General features: G+C 47.6%; 1 protein-coding gene across 3 annotated transcripts in view; it reads left to right on the top strand.

Annotated features, from left to right (window-relative positions):
* The first annotated feature begins 36 nt into the window (after positions 1-36).
* hrg (poly(A) polymerase hiiragi) overlaps positions 37-19,556 on the top strand; it is a 46,124-nt gene continuing 26,604 nt past the window's right edge. For 2 of the 3 annotated variants that reach the window (XM_050181449.2, XM_050181451.3), the window contains exons 1-10: positions 240-515; positions 3,238-3,459; positions 4,116-4,182; positions 4,754-4,835; positions 6,828-6,937; positions 7,469-7,522; positions 8,957-9,068; positions 12,878-13,300; positions 16,044-16,296; positions 18,785-18,885. In XM_050181449.2, coding sequence (XP_050037406.1) covers positions 493-515; positions 3,238-3,459; positions 4,116-4,182; positions 4,754-4,835; positions 6,828-6,937; positions 7,469-7,522; positions 8,957-9,068; positions 12,878-13,300; positions 16,044-16,296; positions 18,785-18,885 — 1,447 coding nt within the window. In that variant the 5' untranslated portion in view covers positions 240-492. The other variant, XM_050181450.3, reaches the window with a different exon arrangement.

Below are 19,556 nucleotides of genomic sequence, written 5' to 3'. Positions count from 1 at the left end.
GGACGAGGCGGAAAGCTGCGCTTTTCTCGTCTTCTACTTCCGCTACTGGAAGTCGCTACATTACAACACAAGTTCACAGCAGACGGTCCGCGAAATTGTTTTTTCGCGATAGCCGCGGTCTAGCACCGTGTATTTTCACCCATGAAGTTCTTTTCGAGGCTAAAGAAGACGACCAGCAGGGGATAGCGCGGCGACTGCGCCCCGGGCACAGCCACGATGTCGAGGTGAGTGGCGCACAAGCGCGACGCGCTCGCTGCTGGCCGGCCGCACACCACCACCACTCTGCGTCAAGCCGCCTGCCCCGAGAGAGAGACGACGGCGGTTAGGCCTAGCGCGCGTGAACAATAAACACCTTCGGTGGACGTGCCCCGGAACGCGCGACCACAGACACCGCTCGGCACCGCACGAATCGCCGCAGACGGGGCAGCCGCTTCGCCGACGGGCCTTGGTGCGACGCCGACCGTTTCCCGTGCCGAGACAGCGCTGCGAACAATGGTTCATTGGGAGAACGTCCGGTAGGCCTATCACGCTTTGAACTGCACGCAGCGTTCTTGCAAACGAAATGCGGCCCCACGGACCGGCGCATTTCGACTCTGCCGCTGGCGAGACGGTCGCCCGGTTTTGTGTAGGCCGCTGTCGAAGCGCTTCGCGCCCAGCGTGGTCGTGCTGCTTGTGTGCGTGTTCGGAATGTGTTGCGCGGCGCATGTTTCAAGCGAAACTACGACGGTGCCCAGTCATTGGCAGCGACACCGTAGCGGAGGCAATTTTTTTTTTTTTCTGTCCCGAGAAGAGCTTGGTTTGCGCAACGCCGCTTCCGACGAACCCGTTCCTTTTTGTCGACACTGGTTGCGTCGGCTCCCCTGATTGACGCGGAAGGGCAAACCGTGCCCCCACGAAACTACAGCCAGCCCGTGCGTGCTACCGCCCGTCGAACGTCGGCAGTTTTGTCTGGCGGTCGTCGCGCGACGCAGCCTAAACAAAACGTGCGTCGTTGGCGGCCGAAATAGCTGCCTCTGCGCTTTACTTGTGGTTCGTTGCCTCGGAGCCAGGACCTGCCACGACCGCGGTTAACCCCAACCTCGTAGTCTGAATTTTTGTTGCCGAAGTACGACGTAGATTGTATTCTCGAAGTCGCTTTGCGTAATTCCACGCGATTCGAAATGGCGTGCCGCTTCTTCGTCGAGGAAGCGGAAGCGAAGCGCCAGTCTCGTGTCACGGGAGTTCATTCATTGCACTGCGATGCATAGCCAGAATGCCTCGTGGTGTTTTTTGACAGTCTAGTTATTTATAGCCTCCGCGGCCGTCTTGTATCGTGTAGTTGCCGTTTGCAGCTGTAGTGCACGACATGAGGTGCGCATAAAAGTGCGTGCCGTTTGTAATGTTCGCGCAACGTGTTGAGAGTTATAGCACGTGCTTCCGTGAAGCGCTGGTGGCCCTGTGCGCTTGGGTATCGTGTAGTCCTCGTCTTTTCGCGCTGTTTTTAACTGCGACATGTTGCACAAAATTTCGCCAGCTGACTAGGCTTTACTTATTAGGGGTCGTAGGTAAAAGTGGCATTGTGAAGGATGCCACGTTTAGTGCCGCTTAAGCGTAAGGATTCTTCGAACGTAATATTGTTTCCATAGCGACTTGTGTAGAAGACAGTGTGGCTGGGCGGTGTGTGCTAATGCATGCAAGAGGAGGTGCGGATAAATACCATGGAAGATTTTCGTCCGAGTGCTGGTTGGAAAGTTCTGTGCCTGACTTGTGCCAGTGACCCTTTCTGGGCAGCTTGAATTGTATGCACCAGTAGGCATGTGTGGTTTTCAGATGAATGTGTGTTGGGCTGAGCTTGGCCACATACTGTTGCTTACATCAGTGGGCTAAGCTGTCTGTGCTGGTCAAGTACCAAGCATTGCTCATATATCAGATATTTTGAAATACTTCACAAGCGTGGAGTCTGCTGTGTGTGAAATTCAAGCAGCAGGGAAACGCATCGTGAAGCATTGTGCTGACACTTGTGCCACGGTAACTTGCAAGGCAAAGACTGCACATGCAAGGCATTCTGCACATGCAAACTTCAAATTGCCATTTGATGTGCAGTGATCACGGCAGGTGCGATTTTCACATTATCCGGACACCTAGTGGAAGGCTGAGCTGTTCTTGGTATTTGCTTATTGAGCTTACTTTGGTGCGAACAAAGTAAAACAGACCAGTAACTGTTATTGTGAAAAAATTTTTGTGTTCGAGCTTTTAGTAAAGCAAAGAAGGGGGCTAGTTGGTGAACGTTCATGGTTATATTGCGCTCAGTTTTACAAACACAATATTAAGGAAGGACAGGACGTGGACGGACGTAGCGCTACGTCCGTCCACGTCCACGAGGTTGCGCTACGTCCGTCCACGTCCTGTGCTTCCTTAATATCGTGTTTGTAAAACTGAGCGCAATATAACCATGAGTGTTCGAGCTTGTTGTATCCAAACGGAAAATAAGCTAGCAGGCCACAGTGACCTGTCCATGCCAAATGCACAAATTTGCAGAGTTCAGCAACTTGGAAAATCTGAAATCGCACAACGCATATGGCATATTTGACGCATCTACAAATTCAGATCATGTACAAGCTTTAAGGCTCTTATTGTCCTTTCTCAAACAGTTTATTGGGAAGCCTATAAACCTTAATTTGACTTCTGAAAAATAGACCCATTTGTGACTTCTGTCACCAGGCCATTTATATGCCTTATAGACCCCAAATGCCAAGTCTAAGAAAGTGCAAAGCAGCTTACGGGAAGTTTACAGGCAACTTTGTATGCCGTCCAGGCATTTTCTTATAAAGATGCTTCCGACATGTTTCCACATTGCGAATGAAGCAATGCTTGCAAGTATGCCTCGTGCAAGGTTAGGGCCGAACAACCAAGTTGCACTATTATACAATGATGCTCTCTGCTCAATTGTATGTCACTTGTGTCATCCACGGTTGGCTGATCCCTTTCATGACGCAGGCGAAGCGCCACTCGGGCTCTGATGAAACGTGATATGGAATGGCATAGGAAAAGACACTGCTTGCAAAAACCGCTCACTTTTGTAAGAGGAGATACCTCTGGGCAAAGTGTTGGTGTCATGTTTGATTGGGTTACTGTGGTGCAATGCATGAATGGAGATGCAGCAAGAGGAGCTCACAGTGCTTTAGGGGAACCTCCTGCCGGGTAGCAGATGGAGCAAATGGGCAGCTTGCTGACACGTTGGTGCGTGCTTGTCCGCAGCTTCCCCGTGCCGGTGGGTCGCGGGGACCTCCTGAGTGGCGGCGGAGCTCTGCAGCCGCAGCAGATGGGCTCGGCCGCCGGCGTGGCAGACAAGACGCTGGGCATGACCTCGGCCATCAGCACTGCCCCGCCCAAGCCCAGTGACCTGCAGCGCACCCAGGAGCTCGAGGAGACCCTGCGCCAGTTCGGCCTGTTCGAGTCGGAGGATGAGCTCGCACACAGGTGCTCATCTGTTTTGTGCCCTTGCAACTGTGTGTGGTGGTGATAGTGTGTGTGTGTTTCTGCGGGCTTGAGGGGATGCTTTTCCCTTCAGTCATTGAAAAAAGAAAAGAAGCCACAGTTTTGTTTATTTCACAGTGGAGATAGGTGGCTTCTGAAGACCACATCGACGTTAGGGACAGAGTCGTCAAGAAGACTCGCCTTCTCCGGCTTCGCTGCATTCTGTTGTGGTAATTGCGTATGCACGAGCTCCACCATCCCTTGTGCTGAAGAACACAACTGTGTGCGTAGTGGGCGCAGCCTTTGCGTGGGTGTGCACCCCAACGGGCGCTTTAGGTATTCCTGTCGTGCTAGTTCGAACTGTTTTTCTGCCAGCTTGGAGGCTCCCATGGCGGCCTCGTGTGGTTATTTTTAATGTGGCGGAGGGCAGGTGAATGCCATCTGACGGTTTAAAAGCTAATATGTTGTAAAAATGTGCAAGAAGTCAGGTTTTGTAGTGCAGCCCCTTGCATATTGTGTGCTGTATTACACAGAAGCTTGTCTACGGGCTTGAAGTGTTGGAAATTGGCTTTTGTGTTCATTGTGGGTAACTCCATATTGAAGTGCTCATTATGGCAAGTGCCCGCTGTGATGCCATGGTCCTTGGTTTTTGTGCCTAGGATGGATGTGCTGTCGAAGATCAACCAGCTTGTCAAGAAGTGGATCTATGAAGTCAGTGTAAAAAAGGTGAGCTTCAGGTTCATTTTGCCTCAGTCTTTTGGAAAGCTTCTTGTACAGTCTCTTTTTTATTGAAATTTCTTAGTATTTATTGCTCCCAGCTCACCTGGAGTTTTTTCCACATGGATAGTGAGAGAGTGATAGCAAATGACCCCGCCTGCATTTACAGTGAACACATTCCAGGATGTATGCAACAGGAGTATTCGCAATGGCAGCACACTCTGGCGACACATACAGCAACCATTTAGCAGAGTGATACGGGATGTAGGCACGCTTCCTGCCTTTGTTTACACTGAACAGCTCATTTGTGCATGGACCATAAACTATGTACATTGACTGAACATGTGGCCCATGACTTTGGGGATTAAATGGTCACAACACACAACGAAGTGCATCTAAAGGTAATGTGCTCATTAACAGCTGTGGTTCTCCTGCAGACACCGCATAGCGGTGCATACATAACCTAACCTCTATATCATGCTGTTATTCTCTGATGACACTGCTGACACTAGACGCACCAAAGTTAAGAGCATTTAGTGGGTTTCTGTGGGTTCATGCGTGTGTTTCTAATCTTGTACAGAACATGCCGCCGAGTGTGGCCGAGAACGTGGGAGGGAAGATCTACACATTTGGGTCGTACCGGCTTGGAGTCCACACGAAGGGTAAGTTCTAGGAGAGAATTGACATGTAGCTGTCGCATTGAGCAGGCCTCCTGGGGCTGTATCTTGTGCGGTTTTTATTGTCGAGTGAAATTTTCGGTCGTTTGGGCACAACGTGGATGATTCACTGCGAAGGCATTTTGTTTTTGGGCCCTTATAGCCTGTTGTTTGCCCTGGTGCCTTTGCCAAACCTGCGTCACTGATATTGTATCAGTTTACTGAGAAAGTGCCATATCTGGAAAAGGGCCATATCTGCCCACGTGTTGACACCCGAGATCACTGGCAGGCAGTGTATCGGTCTATTTCTTACAAAGGCAAACAATTAAATGGGCTTGTCTGTGCGGTGTGCAAGTGATTTGCTGCGTTTGGTGGCATCATTGTGCACCAAAGAACAATAAATTGCACTTGTGGCTGGCACTCACGGTGGCTGCGAAGGCAGGAAGGAAAACTTCATTTGCATAGTTGCCCACAAAATATTGCCGGGTATGTGAGCGTGCAGCCACACCTTAGCGAAGCAGTCCTTTGTGGGTGCCATGACGCCTGGAGGCATGGCTTCGTGTCATCTGCTACAATGTTTGGATGCGCTCAATGGATGTGCTTACTGGTATTAATGACCAGTAAGCACACTATATATTGTGCTGGGCTTGAGGTGGTGAACCTCTGTTTGATGCAGCACACAAACTCAAAGGCTGGCTTACCGCAACGGTGATATGCTACCGAAGGCAAAATTCGCTTCATCGCACCAAGACCCGGGCTTGGTGGGCCCAAACAAAGTAGACATAAAGCGAGCGCCTCTGCATTGCTGTAACTGTGCAGATTTGCTTCGACACATTTACGGCATTTTCAGTGGCACTCTGCAATACTTTCTGTGCCAAGTGTACAAACATTTTGTCACTTATGGCCTAGTCCCCTCATCGAGCTTGGGTACACACAACGGATACTGGAAACTGCAGGATTTGCACGAGCATTGTGGGACTAGGGACTAGTATGATGTGACAGGGGAAGACATTTATGATAAAGACGTTATTGTAAAATGTAACTTTGTAACTATTGTAACTTTACTATCTTTAATTTTACGTTCAGTTTAAGGCAGAGTTGATTATTGTAAAGTAAGCATACGGCCGAGACTTGATTTTTCAGTGACCAATCTTTACCAGCTGGATTACTTGGGCTTATCCACAGTGCCGCCACCCACTCTAGAACTAATGCATAATGGCAACCAAAATTTTGGCCACCATTACATTAATGTTTAAAGAGTATGTGTTTCGTCTGTTGCTGACCACTGTAACTGTGATTATAGAGTGAAATGTCTGTTCACTGTTTCTACAGAGTAACTTTCATGCAGTCGAAGTAATATGCATTTTCGTATATTGCCCCACATTTTCATATTTTTGGGCACCTAATATTTTTCAAATTTTGGCATGTCTGTTAATGGCTCACATATTGAGCGGCTTCTAGGCATTGACTTTTGAAACTGGGGTGTGGATTTCTGTTGCTTTTCCTAATATGAAACTACGCTTCTCTGCACTGCACATTTGCCCACCTAATGGCGGTACCGGTCATCATTCACATGAGATGAAGTGTGCTAGCTGCTTCTTGCTGGGCGGAGCTTGTCTCTCAAAGACACTTCTTTTTCTTTTTTTTCTTTTCCACGAGAGCCACGTCTACATATTTCATGTTTTACTACAAGCACTGCGCTTACACATGTTGTTTGTTGCAAAAATGACTATACCACCATTAACTTTGAGAACTGTTCCGCAGGAAAGCTAGTTTTACAATTATGAAAGGGGTCCATTGGTTTATGGTTCAGTTTCAGTAGTACTTGTCTACAGTGATGCTGAGAGTTGCGAAAACTGGCATTTGATCAGCACAGGTCAAGCCCAACTTGTTGTGTTACTTTATTGATACGTTTAGTATCACGTGCCTTGTTTGTGACTGAGCGCCCGATTCTCATTGCATTGTCTTTGACATCGGAATGTTTGTGCTTGTATGCAGGGGCTGATATCGATACCCTATGTGTTGCACCACGGCACATTGAGCGTAGCGACTTCTTCACCTCGTTTGTGGAGCTGCTCAGGCAACAGGAGGAGGTCAAGGACCTCAGGGTGAGCCTCTGCTTCCCTCCTTTCTTGCTTTTGCTGTTGTTCCTTTTAGCCACAAAATTGTGTTCCACCGCAATGCATTGGAGTTTGGGCTGCGTGTTCTTTGCATGTAAATCGCACAAACAGTGTACAAGTACACAGCATAACACCAAGAATGGAACTACATCCAAAGTATTAGAATGGTGATGCTAAGAATAACAATGCACTTACGGGCTATAGTGCTGTGCTGCTGAGTGGGACCTTGCAGTTTCCTTTGGCTGCCACATTCTGATAGAGACGGAATGCAAAAGCACTCGTTTATCGAGCATTATGTGCACATTAAAGCGCCCAAGGTGGTCAGAATTAATCTGGAGGCTATGGCATGCCTGATAATCAGACCGTGGTTTTGGCCTGTAAAGTGCCATAATTTAATTTTTAATTTAAGGATAGCATTACACTATAATTCTGGGCAGCATTCTACTTGCGAATTGCCTATATGTTTTTTTTTTCTTTTTTTTAATTGTATGCATGACTTACGTATGTAACCTTTTACAGGCTGTTGAAGAGGCTTTTGTACCTGTCATCAAAATGACATTTGATGGAATTGAGGTAATGTGCACCTCTGTTATGTTTTTCGTGGGTAACTTTTATGGCATTAAATGTAAATGCCATTAGTGAATTGCCAAGTTCCAATGAAACATGGAGTGCTTGCACTCTTTACCAGTGTGTGTTCATTCATCGCTTGCTTAGGTATTTCAAAGCAGAGGTGTAACAAAATTGCGGTGATGGATTGTTCAAATATATTTTCATGCATGTGAAGTTGTGTCAGGCTTGTTAGTTTAGTTTGACGTCCTCAAAACTGCTGGTGTCGTTCCACTTTCACCAATTTAGTCTTGAATTCAGCAACAGTTGTCAAGAATGCTTCAGACAAAAGCACACTTGCCAACTCTCCCGAGCTTTTTGTAAACTTCATGAATTTGGGCTTGATTTATGATGTTACGAATGTTGTGTCAAGTTTTATGAAAGATATAATTCGTGGGAGAGTTTTGCTAGTCAATTTCAAAGCCTTCTGTTGGAAGTCTTTTGATGGTAGGACAAAAGAGGGGTGCCTGCTTTGAGCAAGTTTAGACAGAGAAGTTCCTGGAACAGGCAAAAGCGGCAACAGCAAAGTAGTTGTGATGTTAAAAAGAATGTTCTGCTTCTCAGTATTTGCTGTCCCAAGTTTGTTGCAGCTTTTGTGCTGCATCTAAACGTAAATCCTTGTTAATAAAGTACATACATAACCCTGAGAAGGGGTGTGCATTCAGGGTAAGCTTTAAAAAAAAAAATGATGCATGTTCTTTTTGAAGTCGTGTCAAGGGGATTTTACAAATTTTGAAGTTCACAGATTTGCAGGTATGCTACAACGACACTTCTCTGAAAGATGGACTGGTTGAAATATGCATATTACTTTTTAGCAACAATCTTTGTACTTCAACAAACTGTTTCTAATAAAGTTGGGATGACAGACTTGTAGGACCGACTGCATGTATTGTCATTACGGGTAAACAAGGGCGGCGCGAGCTTTAAAAATAATGATGCCAGTTGGTAAAGCCATAGGGTGTGTTAAAAAGCACCAGCAAGAAAAACTGGGGCAGGGGTCATGTAACCGCATGCCAGTATCTAGAGTCCTTCATTTGTTTGCAGTTTTGTTATGCCTGGACCTATTTGGGACTGGCACAATTCGATGGCCTCTTCCACCCCTCTGATGTGAACCAGTATTCTGATATTGCAAACCCTGTAGCTGTAGAAGGGAGTTGTTGGCTTCGGTTTCTGCCTAATGAATGTGTATAGTGAAAGACGAAATGGAACAACTTGCATTTTTCCTTGGTAAGGGAACGCAGTTCATGGTTGGGAGCAATACTCCTCGGGGCAATGAAGGCAAAAGTTCGAGGTACATCTTTTGCTCGCGTGCCAAGTGTTGCAACAGCTTGTCGCACATCGGGAGCAAAGTTGTATACTCGGAAGCAGAGGTAACTCTCGCACTTCCATGTCATGTTCCAGCTGGACATGCTGTTTGCACGGCTGGCCCTGAAGGACATTCCGGAAGACCAGGATCTGCGGGACGTCAACATCCTCAAGAACTTGGACCAGAAGTGTGTGCGCAGCCTCAACGGTGGGTGTGCGCACATAGTCGGTTGGTTGACGTGGGATATCTTTTGAGCGTGGGCTTGGATTTCGCAGATCACTTGAATCTTCTTGTAGAACACAAGAGGCTTGGTCAAGCCAGAAAGTCTGCATTATCGGAAGTCGGGGTGGCGGCTCCGCCTTTGAAGTTGTTGCGCCAGCCCACCACGACATCAAGGATATTGGCAGGGCATCTGCTCAGGCCTGTAAAGATTGCTCTTTCAGATGTCAAGCAGATTTTCTGAGCCACTACAGCCCAAGTACAGGAATATTCTTTGAAATGTCGCCGATACTATCGCTGAGGCGACTGGTTGCCAAAAGTGATTGTCACAAAATATGTCCCTGGTTAGGTCTAGCCGGCGGGGGTGTCGGGTGGCATGCCATCGCGGGAAGCTCGCCCTTTGTATGTTTGTACCTGTAGACGATTGCATAGAGATTGCACGTGCAGTCACGCACACGCTCACGGTCTGAAATGACAGCAGTGCATGCGAAGCGGAGTTTGGTTTCTCTGGCAATCAGGCTGCGGCAACTACTGCTCAGGCGTACCAAGTCTGTATGTGCGCGCACTGGTAGGAACGGTGGAAGCTGACAAGTGCATGTAAAGCCTAATAGCTCCAGCTCCAAAATAAATTGTAAAACACGGCTCAAACTGACCGCAGTCAAGGTCACACGCTCTATATCTGCATATCACGACAATGCCTGCTGATAAGCAGCTGGGCAAAAGGCTTCTCGGTCGCCAAGGAAACCACCATGCACCCGCTTAGTGCTGCCACTACTTCGATCCCCCCCCCAATACTTCTTTTGCTCATGTCTTGTCTCGCGCTCCTCCTTCGCATCACCCTCTTTGCTCTTCCCTCCCATCAGCTGGCGCACCTCATTCAGAAGCATGCTTGCTGCCACACTTGTTAGTGGGATTTTCCGGCGGAAGCTGCATTATAACTGGTATTTCATCTCGCGCAGCTGCACTGTAAGCAGTATGTGTATACATGGAGTTCTATGGGAGGGTAAACGGGAGTCGGCTAACGCCTCATTTAGCCAGTTCTGCACTATAAACGGTTACATTATAAGTGGTCTAAGCTGTAAGTGGAACTTTGGTCTCAATTCTCTCTCCCAGTAATGAATTTATTGCCATAGAATTAACAGAAGTAGATTTGACAACATACTTTTCTCAGCTTAAACTGGTTTAGTGTTCCTCTATAGCTTTTTTTTTTTTTATATAGATGATTTACTCAATTATTCTCAAATACACTTTCACTAAAAGCTGTTCCTCAATTCTGTCGAATAGAGAAAAGCATTACCCTTCAACTGAATGAAGGCACTGAGCTTCCATAATGGGCCTTCTGCCATTTGGGCATTTGAGGCAACGGCGAGATTACCGTGCCGCAAAATTTTACTGTAATTACTAGAGCTCCTGTTTTCAGTTATGCACTCGGTTTTCCCTTTACATGCTTCAGCTGAATTTCTGTGCAGGATGACAAGCACAAAACATGCCCTGTTTGTGTGCTCAACTTTTCTGGGTAACTGCAGTAGAACTCCGTTGACACATTTTCAGAGGGACCGCGAGAAAAACGACCGCACCAGCTGTGAAAACATAACTGCGAGGAAGCACGCAAATCGCCACAGCACAATGTCAGAAACAGTCCAACTAGTGCAGCTATTAGAAATCTCGGTGCACGTACTGTGACCAGGAATGGCAGATGCGTGTGCATATAATTAAGGGACACGTACAGTGTCCCGTAATAGTGGCCCCTCCTGCCAAATTTTGTATATGCTTCACCACATAACACCGTTCTACTGCACCAAAGCTGTCTAATGAGAACCGGCAATTGTGAAATGCAAATGAGACCCCTGCAGGCCCCAAAGTAAATGAAGCCTTGCACTTGGTAGGATCGGCCCTTTGTGCAGGGTTCCCAGTAGGTTTTAATCGATGCACACTTTTTCAGATGCTTCGTCAACTGCTCTGTGCATGCTTTTTTGCAATGTTTGTGCACTGCCTGGCTTGCAACTTTGTTTATTGCAAACTTTGGTCGCTTGTGGCAACGAATTGGCCGCTTTTTGCGACATGCCACAGCCAGTTTCTCCCTGCACCATTATATTTACGTGGTGGCCACTTTCAAGTGCTACATAAGATGCAGGAACATTACAGAATGGCACCGTATCAAATGGGAACAGAAATACACAGGAGTCAGTGGGGTTCCACTGTATCACTAGTATTTTAGTGCACCAGAGATGATTTCATATACACTATAAAGTGTGAAATAGTAAATAGATTTCTCCACTCTGTGCGTAATTAGAAACATCTGCGCAATTTTCATTGCTCTATGACAACTGAAAGGCGGAAAAAAAATGGTGTGCACAAACTCTAAACAGGCACAACCATCGTGCTTTAAGAAAAACTCAGTTGAAAGTTTATTTGTGTGCCAGATGGCAAAATTCTCACTCACATCAGCTGAAACTTGGTGGAGATATAGTTCAGTGTTCGCAAGCACATCCTTTCGCTAGTACTGGCTCTGATGCAAAACTTTGACAGCTGATCCTGTCCAGTGCCAATCGCGCATGCAGGGAGCACTGCTTCTCGTAAAACTCTCCCGTGGACTCGCGCTGTACAGTTTGTGGTCAGTGAGGCACTCATCAGCAGTGCGAAGTGACGTCAACGCAGAAGAAATAACTCCTGCAGGGCACTTCCCATTCATACACTTGGGATCAAGTACACAAATCGATGCTCTTTCACTCGCTTATGGCAGTACGGGCGTCCCAGCATGCATTTTAGGTCACGGTCAAGACCGATCGGGATAGCACTTCTCTTTTGCGATTGGCTGTTGCACAAGCTGCAAAAAGTAGCCAATCACAGTTGAGAAATCTTATCCTAATTCGGCTTTATTTGGCCTGCACCAAGCTGCTGGCCGAAGGTAGTTATGGATGAGTCATGCACTCGTGAAGGGGTACTGCAATTGCAAATCTTTCTGTGGGTTATGTGCGGGGATGTGTTATCTTTCCCAGGTTATTGTAGTTGGGGGTGCGGGTTGTACACGGAAAAATACGGTGCCGCATTGCTGCCAGTATCACCAGTGTAGCGGGCATCAGTCTGAGAAATCCACCCTTTAGGCAATGCTGTTTTGTTCATCTGGCAGCGTTCACTCCTTTGACTTCAGAAACGCGTTTGCCAGTGTGCAACGTCTAGTGGCCACAAAGCTCTGCACGCTGTGTCAGGGCACAGACATGTGGTACACACACAAATGAAGCCAGCATTTCAGCTGTGCTATTGTGAATCCTTTGCACATGGAGTCACATGTCCTAGACAAAGTGCTCGGGATAATTCTGCTTATTCAAAACAGTGGCAACTGCTGCTACTTGGGACCATAAAAGCCGAGTCGACGTCAAAAGCGTCGCAGTTGGACAAAAGTGTACGCACCACGGCATGCTCGTGCTCTGCAGGGTGGCGAGAGTCAACTTGGCAAGCTCCCGCTATCGCAGGCTTTGTGATGTACTTCCGTTTTTACTGAACCTCCATCTGCTCCTATGTACTGGCACATGCAAAGGGGCCTAACTACCACTGCTTTCTGTCTCACGCATGCGTTGAAATAGCAGATGGGCAGAATTAAGTGCAAGGTTCGTCCTGGTGACACTGTCAATAGGGCGTCGTTCAGTGCGGAAATTGTGCCAGTTCAGCACGAGCGAGAACTAGCACCCATAGCCCCCCGTGTTGCTTTGGGAGGCTACAACCTCTTGAATGTAGTCGGTCCTGTCCTTTATCTGTCGCACTGTTGCCAAGCCTGGCTGCCCGTTCTCTGCGTGCAGGCTGCCGTGTGACGGACGAGATCCTGCACCTGGTGCCGAACCGGGAGACCTTTCGGCTGTCGCTGCGCGCCATCAAGCTGTGGGCCAAGCGTCACGGCGTGTACTCCAACGTGCTGGGCTACCTGGGGGGCGTGTCGTGGGCCATGCTGGTGGCGCGCACCTGCCAGCTGTACCCGAATGCGGCCGCGGCCACCCTTGTGCACAAGTTCTTCCTGGTCTTCTCCCAGTGGCCCTGGCCCAAGCCCGTGCTGCTCAAGCAGCCCGAGGAGAGCCGGCTGGGCTTCCCCGTGTGGGACCCGCGGGTGAACGTCGCCGACCGCTTCCACCTGATGCCCATCATCACGCCCGCCTACCCACAGCAGAACTCCACCTTCAACGTGTCCGTCTCCACCCTGACCATCATGCGGCAAGAGTTCAAGCAAGGTGGGTGCCAGCTACGGTGGTGCACACCGCATGGGGGTGGGGACAGCTTTGTGCGTTAGCTCAAGTTGCCGAAAGAATGAAGGATGATGCAACATTTTCAACTTGTCATCTTAGTCCAGAAAATTGAGATTTGAACAAGAAATGCTGCCAGAGACAACCCTCTTTTGGCACAATGAGTGGCGGTATTTAAACATTCACTCTAACCAGTTGACAAAATAATTGCAGGAGAATGTCAGTGTAGTCATATACAAAGCACAGTAACCAAAATTCACATTTCTGTCTACAATAAATGCTGCTAGCATTCAGGGGGGTGGTCAGAACTTTCTTGTTTCTTGGTGGAAAGTGCTGTAAGTTGGCACACAGTGCACATTGCAATAAAGAGACAAATCTAAAATTTCATTGATATCTTCATTTGTTTTTAATAAGAGTTTATAATAAATTCTAAGTTAACGAAACTAGGGAGCAAGGAATACTTCTGTTTGCCGAAATGTCTAATCTACTTCAAGACAGTGTTAGATTTTTTTAGTACCCTTAATTTTTTGCTGAACGTGAAGTGCATGTGACTGTGCTTCACTGCATAAAGTTATGTAGTTATTGCAAAATAAAAAAAAATGATGAACAGACAAACATTTCAAGACTGTCTTAGTGTATGGAGGGTCTCAACTATGGTTAAAACCCTCAAAATCGTCATCGGCGAAGCCTGCATCGGCCTCGAGCGGCATCGAGGTTGTTGCATCCCCAGCAGAGGAGGCAGTCTCTCGCTTAAAGCCACAGTGCTTGAACGAGTGTTTTCGGGACACTGCGTCCCACAAACTGGCAATAAAACTGCATGGTGTCGAGCACAGGGATCTTTTTTTCCGACTCGCTGTGCTCCATAGCCGCCAGCCGATGCTGCAGCACTAACCGCTTCCGGTGCCCTTGCTTGACGCTCTTAAGGGGGGACACGGCTTTTCGCATCGCGAAAAATTGCCAAAAAATCGATTTTTCGAAAATCGCATTTTCAGTTTCTATAACCCTTTTTCTATCTGCTACCCAAATACCATCACTGTAAACCACTTAGAAGTGCTCTAAAAAATTCGTTTTATCACCCAAAGTGGCAAAAAATCATGTGGAAATCAAGAAAGAACAGCATTTTTCAAGCCGCAATATCTCCGGAATGGCGCGACCGAGCGCCACCATCTTGGTCTCGTTGGAAAGCGCATTTCTCAGTCTTCAAATTTGCCGCTTCAGCGATCTCCTCCGTACAGAAATAAGCGCACAAAAAGCAAATGACTGAAGGTCGTGCCAGAGTCTGTGATTGGCCGTGCCTGCCACGTGACTCCAGCGCGGTTCGCCATTGGCCCGGCGCTCGCGTCGTCTGCTCGGCTCTTTGCACCTTGCAAGTCTGGATGTCTCCACTCGCCGTAATCTCAACATGTCAAACGTGCAAGTTTTTTTTTTTTTTTTTTTTTTTTTTTTTTTTTTTTTTCTCGTTTTTCTGGGCATCGCTTTACCACTGGGGATGCGCGGTATTTGCCTTTTTTTTTTTTTTTTTCAAGCGTGCTGGCTGACTAATGATTGTAATTTGTTCGTGACTGGTCGCATAAATGGATTATCTTGCTCAACAATATTTACTCCGGATCCATTATTTACGTGCAGGAATGCTACAAATGTGCTCCAACATATCATTTTTCCTGTGAAGAAGTCTGCCCCAACCCTTGGGCCATTCTCACTTTTGAAATTTGTTTGCCTTCATGCGTATAAAGTGAACAGGGGCCGAAGACGAGCATTTTTGTTGTTGTTCTCATTCTGAACGAAACGTTCATATTAATACACGGGCTCAGTTTTTATCCCTTTATATTGGCCTATTTTTGTCTTGTCAAGGGTCCAAACATGCAAGGGTTGTGCCACTTTTGCCTGGCGTTCGTGCGCATGTGTGATTTGCAAGATAGGTCTGGGGACTGCACCTAGGCAATACGGAGGAGGACATGCTCTGCTCTTTTCATCCTTAGCCAATGGCAATGCGCAGTATGCAAGAAACGGTGGCCAACTTCTGTTCATACGAGATCACAGTGGCCGACACAGAGTCCATAATGGGGAAGCACACAAAAAACGAATTCACACTAACAATGTGTCATTATTCATTAAGTATCTACCTAAGCCCCCCACCTCCACGCTTTGCGACGGGTCACTTCGCTCCCCTTGGCTGGGACCCTCCGTGGCAAGCATGGTGCTGAAATATGGGGGGAGGAGCGAACAGGCACTGTAGAAGAGAAAGGGGTAAATGATATAATAGTGCAGATTGAGTTGGAAGAAAAAAAATATACTGCACTCATTTTTTAACTATGGACCTTCCGCTCATGAGCGCGGTGCTGTGACGGCTATGTCACAGCACCGCTTATTCCAAAGTATTTATCAGCAGCACAGTGCAGCTTGGCTAGGGACAAATTGGCCTAAGCATGTTTTCCTCTGTAGTACCTAGGCTCAGTCCCACATGGTTCTCATGCAGATCAGGTCACGCAGGTAGGCCGCGTATCTCTTGCATGTCTGTGTCGCCAATAAGATAGAAACGTCCTGTGCACTGACCGCTAGTGGCGTCATAATGTAACGATACAGCTGTTACTGTGGCTTCTGGTTTTCGAAATTTCTTGGAATTAGTAGGACAGGAACTTAATACGCTGCTGAACACTGCTCGGCTGGTGTATGGCAGAAACCTGAAATGTTGTGTGCAATGCTGAAACGCACATCCCTGTTCGCAATGCAGGGCTGGCCATCACGGACGACATCATGCTCCGCCGCAGTGATTGGATGAAGCTGTTCGAACCGCCCAACTTCTTTGGCAAGTACAAGCACTTCATCGTGCTGATGGCCAGCACCCAGTCCAAGGAACACCACCTGGAGTGGTACGGCCTGGTCGAGTCCAAGATCCGCATCCTCATCTCCAACCTGGAACGTCACCCATACATCGCCCTCGCACACGTCAACCCGGAGTCGTTCCCACCCTGCGAGCCAGAGGGGTGAGGCACCCCTTGTCGTCCGATTGCATGTGGCACCCGATTTGCATGTGCAGCCGGAGCACTTCTGGTGTTGCATGTAATCATAGCTGGAGTAATTCGGTCCCTCCGGGGCTTCGTTTTTGCGAGAAACCTTTTGCTGCACTACGTGGAGCACCTGGATGCCTTGGAGAACGATGTCAGCAAGCTTCGCGCAAAGCATGCAAGGCTGACGGACATGAGGTTTTCTCGTGCAGGGCAGTTAGAAGCACGTGGCTAGATGTTTGTGGCAATCTTGCCTCAGCGTTTCTTCTGGATTTCTCAATCTGACAGGCTGTCGCAGGCAGCCTTCTCGCAATCTTTAAAGGCCCCTTTTGGGGCCACCGAAGTGATGCCTTGGCGGTGCTTGCATATCACTTGCCAGCCGTGACCCCTCTGTGCAGTTGTCGTAGCAGTGCCATTCTTCAACGCCAACAGCCGCGGCTTGTTACACGCGTTCGGAGCACCCAGGAAGCAGTTAAACGAGTGAACACAATCAGCAGCCAGATGGAGGAAGGTGGTGGGGAGTGGCACTGGCCTCCTCGCCATTATAGTTTTCTCACTACAGCTCTACCCACCGTAGTTGCTCAGTGGCTATGGTGTTGGGCTGCTGAGCACGAGGTTGCGGGATCGAATCCCAGCTACGGCAGCCGCATTTAGATGGGGGCGAAATACGGGAACACCCGTGTACTTAGATTTAGGTGCACGTTAAAGAATCTCAGGTGGTCGAAATTTCCGGAGTCCTCCACTACGGCATGCCTCATAATCAAAGTGGTTTTGGCACGTAAAACCCCATAATTTTTTTTTCCACTACAGCTCTGCCATCCCCATATTTTGATTTTTTTTCATGCAACCCGGTTATAACAATTATCGGTTATAACAAAATTTTCGTGGCAGTGGACATTGTTATAAGTGGGTTTGACTGTATCAGCTTATATTAGTGTGCATACATAAGTTCTTTTTTATGGGTTGCACAACTGGCTCCCTTGCCATATAATTTTGACCACCTTATAATCGAATAAATACGGTATCCCTCAAAAAGGTGTGTGCTGAAAGCAAGAAACTGACAGCCACACTTTTGTACCATAAATACTCTGTGGCTTTTACTTAGGTGCTGGTGTTGTTAATTGTGATCAATTTTAATGTCACTTCCATGGCGGTCGCAATGGACTGGACATGTGATCTTGTGGGCTGAAAAACTGGTGACATTGAGCTGCAGAATTCGTCAGCTAGTGGCAAGCATGTTGTCGTCGGCATCAAAATAGTCATCGTCGGAAAGTACAAATAGTTCTTGCACGATGCTCCTTCGTTTTACATGAACATCGTCAATAGAAGCACGTCATCGTGCGAGCGAAAAACGGTTCACAGCAGTGCGCCATTCAATGGCGTACGGCCCCAATGACAGCCGCCGATCCAGCCAGGTGTGCTCACTGGCCACCACAGCTGACAGCACTTGTGCTCCCGCCACAGCTTCTCAGTAGAGTGCCTTTTTTTTGCCAACATGATTAATTTTTGCAGAGTTCTTTTAGTTTTCTCGATGCCAAGGTTACAAAAAGCAAATGTGTAAGCTATGCAAGAACTGCCTTGCTGATACGGCTGGCGTGTGCGGTGGTCCGTCTGAGAGGCGAATGCTCTTGCATCGCACCTCCGTATCGCACCCGTGTTTTAGTTGTGGGCACTCCTGTGCAGGACAGGTGCACTTTCAGCATAACCGTATTCTGTTAGTTAATATTTAGTGTCGGAAACAAGCTGTAGTTGATTTTTATGCCTCTGTGAGCAGCGATAGATACGTACGCCTCGGCTGCAGTGATGGACCACCAAGTAATCGGCCTACCACAGCACTGCTTTCGTGCAGATCTTGCACAGTCTGTGCGAGTTGGTTCGTACATCGTCCGATCCAAAGCCACATCCTGTCGGTACTTAGAAATTGGTTGTGTGTGGTAGTTGGTACAAGTCGCACGCTGCGTCGTATCGTTTGTGTCTCTTGTGTACACACGAACAGCCCTGCATGGAAGCAAGAAAGCAGTGCCCCATCGTGCTTCCAGCAAGTATTCCTATGTACGACGTCGACAATGTTTGAATTGAACGACACGAAACATCTTGAGTTCGAAATTCTGGTGTTCTGTTTGCAGTGCTTTTATAAATTATAATAGTGTCAGGTTGGCAGGTATGAGATATTGAGCAGGAGGTGATAAGAAAGGAATGGAATCTAGGAATGAGAATAAAATGAAGCTCATTTAGAGCTGAAGTATGTAGGGATTATTTTTGTACGATTTGAGTCTTTTCTTACCAACAGTCTCACTAAGTGGCCGATCTCTGTGATGAAAAGCAGAAAGGGTGGAAAATGTAAAGATTTCTTACACAATATGGGCCTTGATGAGTTGCATATTACTGGAGAAGTGTAGCCTTTTGAGCATTTCTCTTTGTATTTTTGGTAAGTGAAGCTTGACTTTTCTATTGTGCCTGACTGCAGGGACAAGCTACAGTCTATGTGGTTCATTGGCCTGCAATTCAACAAGACGGAGCACGTCAACATTGATCTCACCTACGACACACGGTCATTCGTCGACACTGGTACGAGGGCCTGCCCCCTTCTCTTTCTGCTGTAGAATCGCACTGATGCCGTAACTTATGGTGCAATCTTTGGGGTGCTACAAATTTAGTCACAGCCGAAATGGACTTCAGCCCTGTCCGTGCCAGGGACAATTCTCACTCATCCAGGCATCTTGTGGCTGGACTCGGCTGCATGTATGCTTCATTCTTTCTGAATGATGTGCTCAACTTAATGCTGTTCCATATGCATAGTGACAAACGTGCTCATCACTAGATCATACCTGTTGCTGGACCTCGGAGTCACAGCCATTTAATGGTGGCAACACTGAAGTGCAACTCAAGTCCACAACTAACACGGAAAAGCTGGAACACTCCTGCAACAGAAGGGCTGTGGTCTCCACAGCAATGTGCTGAATGTTACACCACTCACTAGTCAGGCTGGTGACTCGTTCGTGCTCAGATTTCATGAGAGGTGGCATTGGCCAATGCATGCAGTCTAGTAACCGTGATTGCGTGCTCTACATGCCTGTGTCATGCACAGTTCAGGACATGCATTGCCTACAACAACTTTAGACCACACATACGATTGGCAGGAATTGAACACTAAAAACAGTGAAATTGGGCAGTTGTCAAGTTTTGCCTCGGGAGACGGATAGTGCCGACATTTGTTGCAGAGAAGTGATGCTATTAAA

This window comes from Dermacentor andersoni, chromosome 7 (assembly GCF_023375885.2).
Source record: "Dermacentor andersoni chromosome 7, qqDerAnde1_hic_scaffold, whole genome shotgun sequence".
Taxonomy (NCBI): domain Eukaryota; kingdom Metazoa; phylum Arthropoda; class Arachnida; order Ixodida; family Ixodidae; genus Dermacentor; species Dermacentor andersoni.
The sequence above is the reverse complement of the archived record's forward strand: the minus strand, read 5'-3'. Positions and strand labels throughout refer to the sequence as shown.